Here is a 16,527-nt window from a genome sequence, read left to right on the forward strand (position 1 = left end):
CAATTATAATTGTTTTATGGTTGTCATTATTAGTGTGTTTGTGTGTGCATTTCAAGGTGCCATATGGAGGCCAGAGAACTAACTACTGTTGGGAGTCAGTTCTTTTCTACCATGGGTTCTAAGGATCCAAGTCAGGAGGCCAGGGTTGTACAAGCACATCTACTGAGCAATCTCACTGGCCCAGAATTCATAACATCCTGCTAATACTCTGTTATTTTTTAGCATGAATATCTTTCAAAAACAAAAAAAACTATAGAGATATTAGAGAAATAGTATGCTAACATAGTTTCCCTATCCTCCTACTTTGGGATTTAGATACATAATACAGATGAGTTTTGCAGCTTAATTCACTTAATGTCTTAGGTTTCAAATGTACACTGGTTTGCTATCGATACTGTTGCCTTGTTTACAGTTTGGTTTCACACAGGAAGTTTTGGCATTTAATAACAGCAATGAGTACATGTTTCTAATACCTTTCTCAAAAAAAAAAAAATCTGGAGTTGCTGGGTCAGAGATTATACAGAATGAGCCTAGATCTAAATATCAAAAAGTTTAAAAAGGAAAGCTAAATCTTATGGTGCATGTCAAAGAATACTGGAGCTCACTCAGAGCCCACAGTGTATACTGCGACCAGCTGATCTGAATAACCACATCAAGTAGTGTAATAAATGAGTCCATACTGAAAAATTATATTCACATGTGCCAAGGCAGACTGCACATAAATGAATACTGTATTAGCTAGCTAGCAGATAACCTGCCAACAACAGTGACAGCTAGTATCAGTCGACAGCACCACCATGTCGATATTTGATGGTTTGTTGTGTGAGAAGAGTATTTACATTTCTCAAGTCCTGTAATCCCATGTGAACATAAATAAACATCAGGTCCGTTGTACATAGTTCCTAAATCACCACACCCTGAAATTTAGTAGTCAAGCAAGGGCTGTAACATTCCTGAGTGGTATTTGAAAGGGATCTTGGAACAGAAAAGGTAGTCATTGAGCAATAAATCCAAATAAAGTGTGGAGTTGAATTGCATGCCAGTACTGGTTTATTGTGAGAAGCAGAGTGATGTAAAATGATATATGGACAATGGGGTATCCATAGGAACTGGGAATAAAACTCAAAGTACCAGTTTATGTGTTAGAGCCAATTCATGCTTTATGTCTGTAAGCAGGTCACTTGAGCAAACATACTAAAAATGATACATCAGAGAAAGGGTAGGTAAGTACTGAATCTTTTTTCCATAAGTAAACTTTCAAATTGCTGTCACTTTCACACTGTTTTGATGGACAATATGCTAATTAATGATCTGTTGCTGAATTACCTAAGAGTCTATCTGTAGCTATGTCTCAGTACATCACCTGGTTTTACCAAGTCAGTTAATTCTGGCAATTCCAAAGAGCTGTGACTCAATTGATCCAACTTAATCTCACTTTATACGTAAGAAAACAAGGTTTCAATAAAAACTGAACCCAAGTTCCGTGGCAACACAAGAACAGAAGGTAATGCTGAGGTGGCTGGTATCAAAACTGTCCTTTATTAATTCTTGCATCACAACTTTGAAAGACTTAAGATACAGTCAATAAAAACAAAATACATTGAATAAAAATATTCAATGAGTTAGACACTAAGATGTGAAGAGATACAAAACATCTGTAACCAGGGTCTGAAAACCCTAGGAGCTACTCTTCTGAACCATGTTTTTAAGCTCCAGGGAACATTTAATAAGCACATGAACCAACAGGCCAGCTATATAGCTGGACACTGAACAGATGCAGATTCACTTTGTACTGTATAAGGTAAATTTTTCATGACCCACTAATGAACACCTAAAAAGATCTTTAGTAAAGCAATGGTCCCTTGATTCTAAAGTCACCTCAGACAGGGTGACTAGTGTTTTAAATCAGGGGCAGCATCTAAGTACCTGGAGAGTTAGTTTTAAACTTCACAGACTATCTATCCAGTATAATAAATGCTTATATAAAATAATGTCAGAAAATTATGCAAATATTAACAGTACAGTGGTCCTAAAATAAGCCACATCCAGTGTCTAGCCACTGCAGTAACTAAATAAATAAATGCATCTGAGTCAATAGTTCACATACAAGCTATGCTTCATGTTTAGACCACCACAAACAGCATCATTGGACATCCAGTTCCAAGGCATCAACGATGTGTGCAGCAGAAGGACGATCTTTAGGGTCCTCATTAGTGCACACAGAGAAGAGTTCAATGACTTTCTGGTAGGATTCATCCAGCTCCTCCATGTTGATGGATGGCCTGGTCCCCAGAGCGGCATAGTACGCTTCATCATCGAAATCACTCTCATCAAAGGTTGTATCTGCACATGAGGAGTTAGAAATGAAAACAAGCAAAATCGTGTAGGTCATGGAACAGCTCAACAGCTTACGTCCTGCAGCAAGGCAGGGTTACCCAGACCACAGGTAGTCTGTTCAACTATTCCTGTCACAGATATTCGCTATTTTCTCTTCACCAAGAAGTTAAGGAGGGGCTGGAGAGATGGCTCAGAGGTTAAGAGCATTGCCTGCTCTTCCAAAGGTCCTGAGTTCAATTCCCAGCAACCACATGGTGGCTCACAACCATCTGTAATGAGGTCTGGTGCCCTCTTCTGGCCAGCAGGCATACATACATACAGAATATTGTATACATAATAAATAAATAAATTAATTAATTAAAAAAAAAGTTAAGGAAACTTGTTTCAACTAGATACCCCACCTATCCATCCAGTAAATGTAGTTTATTAAAGAAAAATGAGAACCCATGAGTGGAGAGGTTACATACATAATACCCCTTTTCTCAATCTGTATTTCATTTGTATAAGAAATATAGCCAAATGATCACAGTACTACTATAATCTTAAACAACTTGGTATTTGAATTTTAACTTAATGAAAAGACAATTTTATGTACTAATTACCAGAAAGAAATTCAGATTTATGTTAAAACCTATTTGTATCTATACCTTCATCATCATCATCTGGAAGATTGATGTGTGGAATACATAAAGTCATCATTTCCCACAGAGTAAGGCCAAAAGCAAACACATCTGCTTTGTCAGTAATAATGCCATTTTCCTCCAACGCTTCTTTGGGTTTCCATGGTTCAGTACCAATATAACAGGCGTCAGGATCAGTCACTAAAACACACACACAAAATTACAAGTAGAATAGTCATAAGAACAGTTGTTAAAGATCATGGAGAAAGGCAAGCAACCAACAAAACAACACAAGCAAAACTCATTTATGTAGGGAGTTCATAAGTTAATCACTATATCCAACCTCACTATAAAGGATCTGTCCCTTATCAGAATAGGAAGTATTAAAATCTCATCAGTTGGTAAGAAAACAGTTCTCTTAGAAAGTAAGAGAAATTTAGAGTATAGATAGATGTCAAACTTCAAGACACAAGCCAGACCATCTTATAAGCGGTGTGACACAGCAGACTACTTCATGTCTAGGTTTTGGGTTTTTTGTAAGCTCTTAATATCACAGAGGCTGAAAGCCAAATGGCATTTCAGTGCTTCCATAACTGCTAAGTCAGGAGCTCAGTCAGACTGGCCTTGAAAGTATCTGCCACTCACAGCCCCTTGCAGTCTAAAGACCTTTTGTCAGCTTCAATAGAAGAGCAAAGCCAAAAGAAAACAAAAAAAAAAAAAAAAAAAAGCAAAAAAATTAATTAGAAAATAATGAACTCTTAGATCAATCTGCAAAGAACATCTCAATAGTATCAAGTCTTCAAATATACAGATCCTTCTTTATCTGGTTCCACCTTAGTGATGCTTTATAGCTTCCAGACTAGAGGCTTAGACTTAATGGATTTATTCATTTTTTTTTCTTGGATTTTTAAATATATTGGAGTTATAAGTGGAATTTTTAACTTTTCATTTTCTTGTTATTTACTAGTATATAGGAATACAATGGACAGCCACTCTAGTACCACTTTTCTTCTAAAATCAATGTCTCTTTACTAGTTTTTGGATTTTCTAGTTCTTATATCAATTTTGATAATTGCATTATTTATTTTTTATATATACAGTGTTCTGCCTGCACACCAGAAGAAGGCACCAGGTCTTATTATAGATGGTTGTGAACACCATGTGGTTGCTGGAAATTGAATTCAGGACCTTTGGAAGAGCAGCCAGTGCTCTTAACCTCTGAGCCATCTCTCCTGATACTGCATTTTCATGTAGGCTGTCATATTTAGTGAAATATGGCTGTCTGTAATAGTCCTTACACAAGTGTAGAGCATGCATCTGTGACCCTCTTCACGCCTCATATTGGTGGCTATGTTCTCTCTTTTCTCAATCTTGAGAGAATTTATTTTTCCATAGTCCAGCTTTTGGCTTTATTAACATTTCCCAGTGACTTTTGTTCCTATCTTTCTTATTCCTTCCATTGACAAGGAAGCAGCCAACAGTGGCCCAATGACCCTCCAATAACTACATAAATTTTCATTGCCAAACTCCCAAAACTCAAGGTTCTCCTAAATATTTTGTTAGAAATCTAATTTAATTCCTTTGTCCAGTATTCTATGACATCTTCCTTAAGGCAAAATTTCCTTTATATGTGTAAAAACTCTATTTCTCTAAGATAAATCAAATTCACTGGACAGTGTTAAAATTACCCTAAAAATAGAATTCTTTAGTATTTCATTACTATAATCTCCATTTTATACAAGGATAGAATTGAAAACAAAATGCTTATAATTCACTTCCAAACAATAGGGGAGAAAAACAAGCAGTTTGTTTAATCAAAGAATCTTATCTTCAAAATTCTTCTTTGAGGCTTTCAATAGATGTACAAGTAGAGAAACATCTGAAGAGAAAAGGGAAGCTATAATAGTCCTGATTATCCAGAAGCTGGGGAAGTTCTAGTCTGGTGGGTGTGTCTTTCCCAAAGTTATTCAAGTAAAATCCAAACTAGTAAGAGCTGTGTGGGCACAGACTCAAGACTGGAAAGACTGAATCTGACAGTCCATGTAGCAACAGAAGAAGCTGGGCACTCAGAGGAAGCAAAACACCAAAGACACTCTGTATTACACACTTTTCATAAACAGTTCATTTTAAACCATGTGGGTTTATTATGTTGTAGAATGCAAAATCAGGAATTCAAAATTTGTATGAATTTAAAACAATGTTACTTACCAGTCATATTTTCATCCAATGGCAGAGAGACTCCTACATCACAGATTTTAATTGTTTCAAAATCACCTTTAATTACAACATTTGAAGACTTTATGTCTCCATGAAGCAGCTTCTTTTCTTGATGCAGATACTAAAATGGTAAAAACAATCAAATACATGAGTAGAAAAAAAACTAATAAAAGTTCTTTTAATAAAACAATGACTTGAGTCAGGCAGTGGTGGCACACACCTTGGGAGGCAGAGGCAGAAGGATCTCTAAGTGCATGGCAGCCTGGTCTACAGAGCAAGTTCCAGGACAGCCAGGGCAGAAGCCCTGTCTCGGAGGGAGGGGAGAACAAACAAACAAATAGCAATGACTTGAATTCTCTTTGTGAACTGGACTTATTTGTTTCAGTGTGTGAATTCAGGAAGGGGACAGGCCATGTCATTTAAATTTTTCCTTAAAGATGTCTGAATTCTTAAAGCCCATATAATTTCCTATCAGATTTCAAAACACTCCAATTTCACTTGAGGCCAATAGTTTTAAATTTTGAAATTGTGATGTAATACAAGAATAGCAGGTGACATGAGGACACTATATAATCATGTGCAGATGCAGAGATGTACCCCAGAGCTATATTATGTTTTCTACATGAACTCCTTCTGGGGTGTACGTAATTATAGTCACATTTTGAAGAGTGCTGCAAAATGGCTCTATACTATGAACCCAGCTTAGAAGGGAGAGACCATTCTTGCTTTGATCTGCCCTTCCACAGGAGCTTCTATGCTTGCTGCAAATGCTGAAGTGCTTACATCATGTGCTGAATAGGCCCCAACATGGTTGCATTATTGATTTCATTATATATACATAATTAAAGCCATCAGTAAGTAATTTAGATGTTTCTCCTTTTGTTTCTGTTTTTTGAGACAGGGTTTTTGTGTAGTCCTGGCTCTCCTGGAACTCACTCTGTAGACCAGGCTGGCCTCGAACTCACAGAGATCTGCCTGCCTCTGTCTCTCTGGAATTAAAGGTGTGTGCCACCATGCCCAGCTCTGTCCTACTTAAAGTTATCTATAAATGTACTGAATTGTACTGAATGTATTTACAATGTTTTTTTCCCAATTTGCTCCATAAACCAATTTCATACGAAACTTTAGCATGTAACCCTGGCATCACTATCATCATTACACTGTGAGTCACCAGTAGTTTTCTACTGGTGTTTAGTTAGTATATACATTTCCTCCCTTCCCTTATGTTGTATCTATCCAAAAACACAGCAGCACAGGTATAAGCCATGTTTAAGTTCGTCATAGTTGTCCAAAGCTATTTGAAATATAGCACAGTTACCTTCAGCCCTCTTGCCATGTGCAGAGCAACTTTGAGAATGACAGCGGCTGGAAAGGGGCGCCCGCTGTCTTTGTTGCGCTCTTCTATTAAGTCATTCAGAGACTTCTCGCCTCCATACTCCATAGCGAGGCACAGACTGCCATCACTGGCTTCAGTAAAGGCACGATACCCTTAAGAAAATGTGACATTCTTCTATTAGTCTGGAAACCAGGGCTTCTTCGGTAATGTAACTTGGACCTGAACTAACAAAATGAGACAGCTATCATTTACAAAATTAACCCATAGCTATAATTTCAATGCCTTCAAGCGTGTCTAGCACCCAGATCAAAACAGTTTTAATATGCTTTCGTAAATAGAATGATCCCACCATCCCCATTAGTATCAAAAATGCAAAGTGAAGACAATGTAAGAACCCATTTAATAAATGTAAATGTCCTGAAATCCTCACAGCACCTGCACCAAATGACTACACTTCAACTCCACAAGGGTTAGAGAGATACAAGCACTTAAAGATCTAAAATATGTGCATCTTAAATGATGGATGTTCTTAGATTTATGTGTGTGAATAAATGTGCATCACAGGTGTGCCTGGTACCAGTGAAAGTCAAGACAGTGGATCCCCCGTGGACAGTTGTGAGCCCCATGCGTTTGCCAAGAACTGAACCTGAGTCCTCTGCAAGTGCGGCAAGTCCTCCTACCGCTGCTGCATCTCTCCACCCACTTTAGACAATCGCATTAACTTTATCTTTACTAGGATAATCACTTCAGAGTGCATCTATACTGTTTCTAGAACTACAGAACATTGTGCTACCGCATACCACCATCAAGTCAACCTGCACTTACCTATGATGTTTGGATGATGAAGGTTTTTTAAAATCTTAGCTTCATCAGTCAGTCTCTTCTGATACACACTTCGGTAATGATCATTACAGATAGGATTGATCTTTTTCACAGCCCAAGGAGAATGAGACAACCCTCTTGGAGATCTAAAATATACACATGTAAATTTAAAAAGGTACACAATGAATTTTAAAAGTCCCCAAATTGACTCCAGAGAAATATATGTATTTAAAAATACATAAAATTCTTTAGATCATCGACACCTGCTGCATTTCTGTTTGGACTAAGTCAGTGAGTCTTGATGCACTGAACAGCACCTGACATCTCAGCTCTGAGAAGGGATTAAAGGATTAAAGATAAACATGGAATGTTATGAATTTATAAAAGTACAATTAAACAAAAACTGCTCTTTTTGTTAGAATTTTAGAAAAATTTTCTAACATTTCTATCCTGGCATGTCAGTCTACTATTTTATCAAACACTTTACCTATATGAGTTACAAGATTCTATAATTAATATTAAAGAAATTTAAGGAGATACTCAAAAAAGTCTGTATATAATGGTATGCTCTCCTTTATTATTTGAAATTTCATATACATATTTTTCTGATCAAATATACTTTCTGTCCCCTCCCCTCTAATCCTCATGCGCTCTTTATCCACTAGGCCTGCTAAGTCCACTTAGTACGTGGGTACAAGGCCATCTCCTGGGGCGAGGGTAGCTCCTTAGGGCTACATCCCTTCCCTACAGCCATTAAACTGCCAAAGGTCCCCCATCCGTGACATCTTCACTATTTCAACTCCCCACAAACAACAGCGATTCTACACCACATCCAAAGCCATGTTCTAGGATCTTGCCACCACTTCACCATCTTAGCGAAGCCAGAAAAGGGCTAAGCTACTTCATTCTAATAACCCGCCAGGAGGAATGCGTGTGTGTGTGTGTGTGTGTGTGTGTGTGTGTGTGAAGTGCTGGGGCAGAGCTCCCACAGTTGTAGGGTTCTGAGAACTGGAATGTAGCCTTCAGGTGTGGGGAGGGAGGAACTTGCCCAAGGCAAGCACATGGACCTAAGTCCCACAAGCTGGAAATCCTGCACTCACCTTTTCATTAGGTACACGTTGACCCCAGTCCCGAAGCCGAGCTTCTGCATGAATGGAGAGGCAGGGATATTTACATATGGAGTCGAACATAATACTAAAAATCAAAGACAAGAGCCAGCACTTAGCACTTGAAAACAGCAGCAGCACAAAGTATCCTGACAGTCTGAAAGCACTGTGGTAAGATTAGTGACAGCATCATTTCTTTACAGAGTACACGAGTACCTTTGACCAAGGCTATTTCTGTAACTCACAGTAACTAACGAAAATGGTCTGTTTGGGGGCATACAAGCTAATTTAAAAAATCTATTTAATTATTACTGTGTGTGTGTGGGTGTGTGTGCAGATGTGACTGCCATGGCACACACATGGGAGTCAGAGGACAGCTTTTGAACTTGGTTCTGTTTGGACAAATTACACTTAATTACACTTAGGTCAACCTGTTGAGCCATCCCACTGGTCCTTTTTTAGTTTTTTTTTTTTTTTTCAAGATAGGATTTCCTCTGTGTAGCCTTGTCTGTCCTGGAACTTGATCTGTAAACCAGGCTGGCCTCAAACTCACAGATATCTGCCTGCTTTTGTCTCCTGAGTGCAGGGCTTAAACATGTTTGCCACCACTGCCTGGTCCTTTTTGTACATTCTTAAAGGGCTATTTAAAAATAACGAATATAGAGGCTGGTAAGATGGCCCAGTGGTCAAGAGCACTTGCTGCTCTTACAGAGGACCAGAGTTTAATTTCCAGCACACACATCACGCAGCTTACAACCATCTGTAATTCCAACTTCTAGAGAATCCAATGCCTTCTTCTGGCCTCCAAGGGTAACCACAAGCATGTGGCAAGTGCGCGCGCGCACACACACACACACACACACACACACACTCATAAAAATATATCTTAAAGAGCTAATAAAGAAGGAAATCAAACAAGCAAGCATGAGCAAATCCCAATGTGGTCCTCAGTGTCTACCAGGAAGGTCAACTTTGTGACATTGTGACACATCATCTACAAAGATCATGCTCAAAAACAGCACTCTATGCACAAACACAAAAATAGAAAATTGCAAGAAAACTTTGTAATGTTTTAAGTACTTTTATGATGCTGTGCTGGGACACACGCATAGCTGTCCTGGGGTACATATGACCTGTGTGCCACAGGTGAACACGCCTGGAACTATGTACAACTTGGCCTTTTACATAGTTTCCTGATCCCGTGACATGTGCCCAAGGAGACACACACACCATTGACACATATGTTTGAATTTGCTTTGGCATCTGCAAAAACAAAAACGAAACAAATCTAATTCAGAGCATTCTATACTTATTACAAGGATGAGGCAGTTCTGCTTCTGGTCAGGAATAAGCTGCTCTTGGAGCTGCTCTCTCTGTGAACTGCAACACCTGACAAAATAGTTTTCAGATGCATGGCAAGAGGCAGAGCAGAGCTGCAACCTCTGAGCAAAGACGAACTGATGAAGTAAGCCCTATCATCACCCCATGCCCTGAAAGGCAGTCCCAGGCTTAAGCAGAGGAAACAGCACAATACTGTCAAACCACAGAGACAGAGAGCAGAGGTAGCTGGAAGCTGTGGAGCAGAACACAGGAGGGAGCTATAAGACAATGAACAAAACAAAAGATTTCCAGTAAAGTGCTTGGCTAATATTAGCTGCACACCTATTGGGTAGTATTTCCCCAAGCCAGGAAAGCAATGGAAGTCTAGGAGCCAGATGAGGTGGCTCTGTAGCCAACTGTTATGTAAAGCCCTCTAAAGGGTAACTATTCAATACTACTGCTAACTTTTAGTCCAAGCAAAGTCTGTAAGAAAGCTTAAAGGCCAGCCTCAAAAGGCACAGGGTCACAATCATTCAGCCAAATAAGCTTTGGAACTTCATGAAACCAAACACACTGTAGAGTGACAAAATCCAGCACTCAATGACATAAAATATCTACCAACCTAATCAAAATTACCAGGTATTAAAGAAGCAAAAACCAGGGTTCATGCCAGAAGAAAAATAAACCAATCAAAACATACCACCAATTGACAAGGACGGCAGAACAGCAAATCATAAACCAGATACACATCTCAGAAAGATGCCCACTGATGTAAAGGGCAGTCTGGGCACACCGAGGGATAAAGAGATGTTCTTAAAGGTCCTCATGGGCTGGGGGTGGGAGCACACGCTATAATTTCAGAACTCAAGAGGCAAGAGAGGGGCTGGAGCCTGATAAATGCATCTGTGAACAACCACATCTAAGCTGCATTGGGAACCACACAAATATGCCTACTAGCACTTCTATTCAAAAGCGTGCTGACCCAGGGAAACAGAGTGATGTTTAAAGTTAGAGAGATCGCAGTAGGAAAAAAATTGCTAAAATTTCTATTACTCTACACATGACCAACTATTTAAGATACCCTAAACATGACCCTCTGCTGACTGGAAATCCCTTCAGATCCCAGGAAGTCTGCTCATTTTTTGTCATCATACATCTTGAGGTTTCTCAAACCACTTCTCATGAACCCGTGGGTATTTGAGAGAACTAGATCTCAAGTCTGTACAGAAGCTCCTCTAGCACGTACCATACTACATAGTCTGTACTTGTCAGTCCGTAATGTCCACCTCTCTGAGCTTTCGTGGATTTCTGCTTCATGAGGTTTAACTATTTTATATACACTGGTTGTAACATACAATAAAACAGCATACAAAAAAAAATATCCTAAACAAGCCAGGTGGTGGTTTGTTCTCAACACTCAAAAGGCAGAGGCAGAAGGATCTCTAAGTTCGGGGCCAGCCTGATCTACAGAGCAGTTCCAGGACAGTCAGGACTACACAGAAAAACCCTGTCTGGAAAAATATAAACAAACAAAAAATATCCTAAACAATCTTTAAGAGGTATCAACAGGTAAAAATGCTTGCTATGCAAGCCCGAAGTTTGACTCCTGGAGGAATCCTAGGAATCTCCTCCTGGGGGGGGAACCGCTGCCTGCGAACACCTGGTTCAAGTCAGAAGGCCATCACCAGGAAGAACCTAAAATCAAGAACAACCATGTCTAGCCCACACTATTAGAAGCTCCGTTATGGTTAGCGTGGTTATGATAACCAATGCCGTGACTGTTCACAGACAATGACAAGGAGCAAACACTAAAACTTTTCTAGTAGAAACAGCAACAAGAAAAGGTCTTACTTCTGCAATCTTACCAGATTTCCTTTTTTCAGACAATTTGTTTGGTGTCTTGAAATCATTAATTCCTTCCATTGTAGCAATCACTTTAGGTCCTATAATGAAAACAAGCTAAGTTATAATGCAGCCATAAAGAACAACACTCAGAAGAAGAATCCCATAACATCACTTTATCACGGAAATATACAATTTGAGACCTGAAAATAACCTCAGCAAATACTTCATCCAATTTTATTTACAATGGTAAAACTGAAACCCAGAGATACAAGTACTTACTCATGTAATACTCATACTATCAGTGACTAGGGGTTGTGGTTTTAACTATAAAATGTATACTTAGAGGCCAGAGATAAAGCTCAGAAGGAAAAGGCACTTACTGCCAAGCCAGCCAACTTGAGTTCAATTCCTGAAACCCATATATAGTACAGAAAACCAATTCCCACAAGATGTCTTCTGACCTCCACACACACTGTGGCACACACCTGCCCACACACATATTCAACATATGTATGTGTGTATATATATGTGTGTGTGTATATAACATTTTATATAAAAAATTTAATTATTTATTTACATATATACGTATATGGTTTTTCAAGATAGGGTTTCTCTTTGTAGTCCTAGCTGTCCTGAAACTTGCTCTGTAGACCAGGCTGACCTCTAACTCACAAAGATCTGCCTGTCTCTGCCTCCCAAGTGCTGGAATTAAAGGTGTGTGACACCACCACCTGGTTTAAAAAAAAAAAAAAGAAAAACTTTAAAAATACAAACTTGAATTAAAAAATACCTAGTTCAAAAAAGTAAACAAGAGCTGGGAATGCAGCGCAGTGTGAGAGTGTTAGCCTAGCGTGCACATGGCCGTAAGTTCCATCCCCAGTGCCAAAACATAAAGGTAAGCAGTACGTTTCCCTCTCACACTTCTCAGGAGAAGTTACAAACAGGTCTCGTTTTCCTTGAAGACAAGCCTGTATGTGTACCTCTAATACCAACACTTGGAGGCTAAAACCAGCTTGGGCAACAGTGAGACCCTGCCTCAAACAAAACAAAAGGAGAAAACTGCATCCAAACAGCAACACTCCCAACAGTCCAGACAGACAAGACAAGTACTCCTTAGGTGTTGAGTGCAGAGCACAGTGTGGCATCCACATACAAAGGAACAAAGTATTGTTATGGACAATACAAATGAACCAAGAAAACATGCTAAGTGAACAAAACCAGATCTAGAAAGCCACGCATAGGCTTCCATTGATGGCGCATGTCTAAAGCTGTCCAGAAAATGTCATGATTTCCCGATGACTTAACTGTGGCTACGGAAAAAAAAGTTTAAAAAATAGGGGGGTGGGAGTGGGAGGCTTTCTAGATTGAACAAATGAAAAAAAAGAGGGTATGGGATATTGGGAGCTCATTTGTGAATGCTTTGTTGGATCCTGGAGGAAAGGTCAAACAGCCAAATATAGATCTTGAACAAAGCTGAAGACGTGATTTTTGTGGGCTTATCAACAGAGATTGGGTATCACTGATTTCCTAGTTGAGAATGGGTGCAACCCTCAGCACCCAGTTTGGGAAATGGAGGGAACAAATCAGCCTGTAGAATACAAGCCATGTGCAAATTTCTTGGCAAAGAGTGGCCTGGAGAATATCAATGTCCATGTTCTTGCAGCTTGAAGACTGGTTACAAAGATGCACCATGTTTTTAAAAGATTAAAACACCAGCCGGGTGGTGATGGCTGCACGCCTTTAATCCCAGCATTCAGAGGCAGGCAGATCCCTGTGAGTTCAAGGCCAGCCTGGGCTACAGAGCAAGTTCTAACACAGGTTCCAAAGATAAGCATAGAAAAAAACCCTCTCTCAAGAAAACCAAACAAACAAAAAAGATTAAAATATCTAGATCTAAATGTTTCATCATTCCCTTACATTCTTTTTAAAGACTTATTTACTTATGTATACAGTGTACACCAGACTTCATTACAGATGGTTGTGAGCTACCATGTGGTTGCTGGGAATTGAACTAGGTCCTCTGGAAGAGTAGTCAGCTCTCAACCACCGAGCCATCTCTCCAGGCCCAATATTCCCTTACATTCTGAACATTCAAAACTACCTTACCTTCCACTTAACACTATTTATACCAAAATATGCTATGTCCCACCCATTCTGGTTGTCTGATGGTATTTTTCTTTGCTGGCTGAGTTTGAGCCTTTGTCTTAGGTCTGTATATACTTTCTGTAGATGTTCACTGTTAAGTAACTATACTAACTTTAAACCACATCACCTTGAGGCTTAGGGTTCAAAGGGCACATTTGATAGAGCTGGTGGATCTACTTGCTAAGCCCTGGTCATGTTTTGTTCTGTTGAATCTGGGTTTCACCCAAGCTTAACCGGCCTTGAGCAGCCTGTGTATACCCGATGTTACACCCTCTTGCTTCAGTTCCCAAGGGAATGATAACACAAGCGTACACCATGCTTGGTTAATCTAATAACTGCTTTTAACATTTCATTTTTCATTATGTAGCTGTGTGTGGCAAGGGGGTGGGTGGTATATGCACAGCAATACAGGTGCCTGAGGTGAAGGATGGAATTACAGGAACCTGTTGGGTCACTCCTCACCGGGGTTGGGGACCAGGTCAGCCCTGTCCCCCAAGAGCAGTGCGGGCTCTAATTACTGAATCAACTCTCCAGCGCTCCTGCCTATAACTTTATAATATTGTTTAATAGTGCTTGACTTTTCAAAAGTATTCTTTTATTAGGATATGCTAACTCTACAAGGTTATGGGTTCCACTATGAATTTTCATGTATGTATGTGAATATATTTTTCAAAAAAAAATCAATATTCCCCCGTGAAGGAAACTATTCACAGCCAAATTCTTGCCCTGTCTTCAATCTCCACTCCCTAGTGCTGGGGCCACAGGCACTCTTGGTCTTGAAGAAGGAACCCAGGGCTGCATACGTGCTGGGCACGGACTGTACCCAATGGGTTACTGCCCCTGGTCACATCCCTACCCTTTCTACTGTGGCCTTAGCTTAAAAATCAGAAGCATTCGCTGAAAGGTGCTTCCCCGTCTCCTCCATGGAGAAAGCGGTGATTTCCTCCCTGAACCCCCAAACTCCCCGCGACCCAGGAGCTCAGGGTCAGACTCTGCGCGATGGTTCCAAGGGGGTTCCCCTAGTCTCCGTCCGCTGTCTTCCCCTTGGTCCTCCCTCGACCCTCCCCCGGCCGCCCGCTGCGTACCCGCAGTCAGCTGTCCTTCCCGGCAGAGCTCCTCAGCCGCTGTCCTCTGGGTCCCGGGTGCACCCCTCGCGACTGTCTTCCTCCCGTCCGCTGTCCTCCCTCGAGTCCACCACGCTTTCCCTTACCACAGCCACACCTACCTAGTCCGGGAGGTGCAGGAACTCGCTCTAACCGCCGCAGCGTTCCGGCGTTTTCAAAGGTCGCGCCGCGCCGGCTGGCACTAGGTCAGAACCCGCCAGCTGGCTCAAAGCTGTCGGGACAGCGGCTCCGGGAAGTGCAGGGACAGTTACTGGAGCTCCCAGTAACCGCCGCCGCCTTCAGGACGCGCGCACTTTCAAAGATCCCGCCGCGGACTACGGGGCGGCACTAGGGTCAGAACTCCTGCGTTCGTTCGTGCAATCCGTCTTGCTCTGCTTGGGCTTCCAGGTTTGACAGATGCCAAAGAGAAGGGACCTTCCAGAGGAATGGCTGGAAAGGTTCTATAGGAAGTATCAGGCCTTCGGAAGAACAGATGTTGGCCCAAACCCTAAAGTGTGTGCCTGTTTTGAAGGCAAATCTACCCAAACTAAAACACTGCTCTGAATATGCACTAGGTAGGATGTTTTATTGCAGATTTATGTGACCTGAAAATAACTAGAAATGTGTAGAGTTAATCATTTGAAGCTGAGAATGAAAATTAGATATTTAGAAATTTTACTCTGTGTATGTTTTTGCCACCCACTGCAGCCGGGGTCTCTCCTGCTCCACCGATGCATTGGACAGACTAGAGGCCTGGGTTCAAACCTCATAATTAAAGACTCTTTGATTTTGCATCGGATCTGGTCTTGTTATGTCCGAAATTCGGAATCGGAATCACTACCACCAGACCAACTTCAATGCAAGAACCAAGAGTCTTTATTGTGAGTTCACTTGGGTTCCTCCAAGCATCATAAGCAGCAGGCAGCAACACCCCCAAAATAAAGAAGAACAGTGTAGGCGAGTGATCCTGAGATGAACAAAGGGGTTTATATAGGGGAAGAGTCCTGGGGAATTCCAAGCCTCTGGGCTTGTGGTTGGCTGCCCCCTAGTGGGGTGAGGAGGAATTGCAGACTTCCAGGCTTGGGATTGGCCGACCCCTATGATGTAAGGGGCTTTTCAGCCTTTAGGGGCTCAGGGATTGGTCAGTTTTCACTGCTCAGGGATTGGCTAGTTTTGTGTCAGGGGTAGAGATGGCTCCAATTTTGGGACCAAACTGTGTTTCTTTCTTTACTTCCTTTTACCTTTTTGACCTTAATTTTGGTTTCAGGGCAAATATCTTTGGTGGGCTCTGAATCTAGGGACTTAGTACATTCTTTTGGTCCTGGTTTCAGGGTCTGGGGACTTTTCTCAGGCTCTTGGTTCGGAGACAAAATGTCTCTTCCCATGGCTCTGGTCCCATTTCCTGGGTGTGTTTCTTTCGCTCGCTTGGAGTTTGGAGCCAAGCCATTCAGGATTTGTGTAGAGGCTACAGATCAGGGATTTTCTGGGGACTGGATTGTAGCACGATTACTAAAAACCCAGAGACAGACATTGGGGTTCAACCTGAAAAATCAGAAAAGCAAAGCAGCCAAGCCACTAGAGAGTTCTTACCTCTAAGAAATCCTCAGATTGAAAGAGAACAACTTCCTGTCTCATCCTGATTTATACTCCTCGCTAGTGCTGAGATGAAAGGTGTG

General features: G+C 40.9%; 1 protein-coding gene across 1 annotated transcript; it reads right to left on the reverse strand.

The window, feature by feature from the left end:
• Nucleotides 1-2,110: 2,110 nt before the first annotated feature.
• On the reverse strand, nucleotides 2,111-14,952 carry Pbk (PDZ binding kinase). The gene is given in 8 exon segments (XM_057786685.1): nucleotides 2,111-2,343; nucleotides 2,985-3,158; nucleotides 5,166-5,295; nucleotides 6,493-6,662; nucleotides 7,336-7,478; nucleotides 8,433-8,526; nucleotides 11,624-11,701; nucleotides 14,834-14,952. Coding segments are annotated over 7 exon segments (1,002 nt in total). The 5' UTR covers nucleotides 11,682-11,701; nucleotides 14,834-14,952.
• Between the last annotated feature and the right edge of the window lie 1,575 nt (nucleotides 14,953-16,527).

This window comes from Chionomys nivalis, chromosome 12, assembly GCF_950005125.1.
Source record: "Chionomys nivalis chromosome 12, mChiNiv1.1, whole genome shotgun sequence".
Lineage (NCBI taxonomy): Eukaryota > Metazoa > Chordata > Mammalia > Rodentia > Cricetidae > Chionomys > Chionomys nivalis.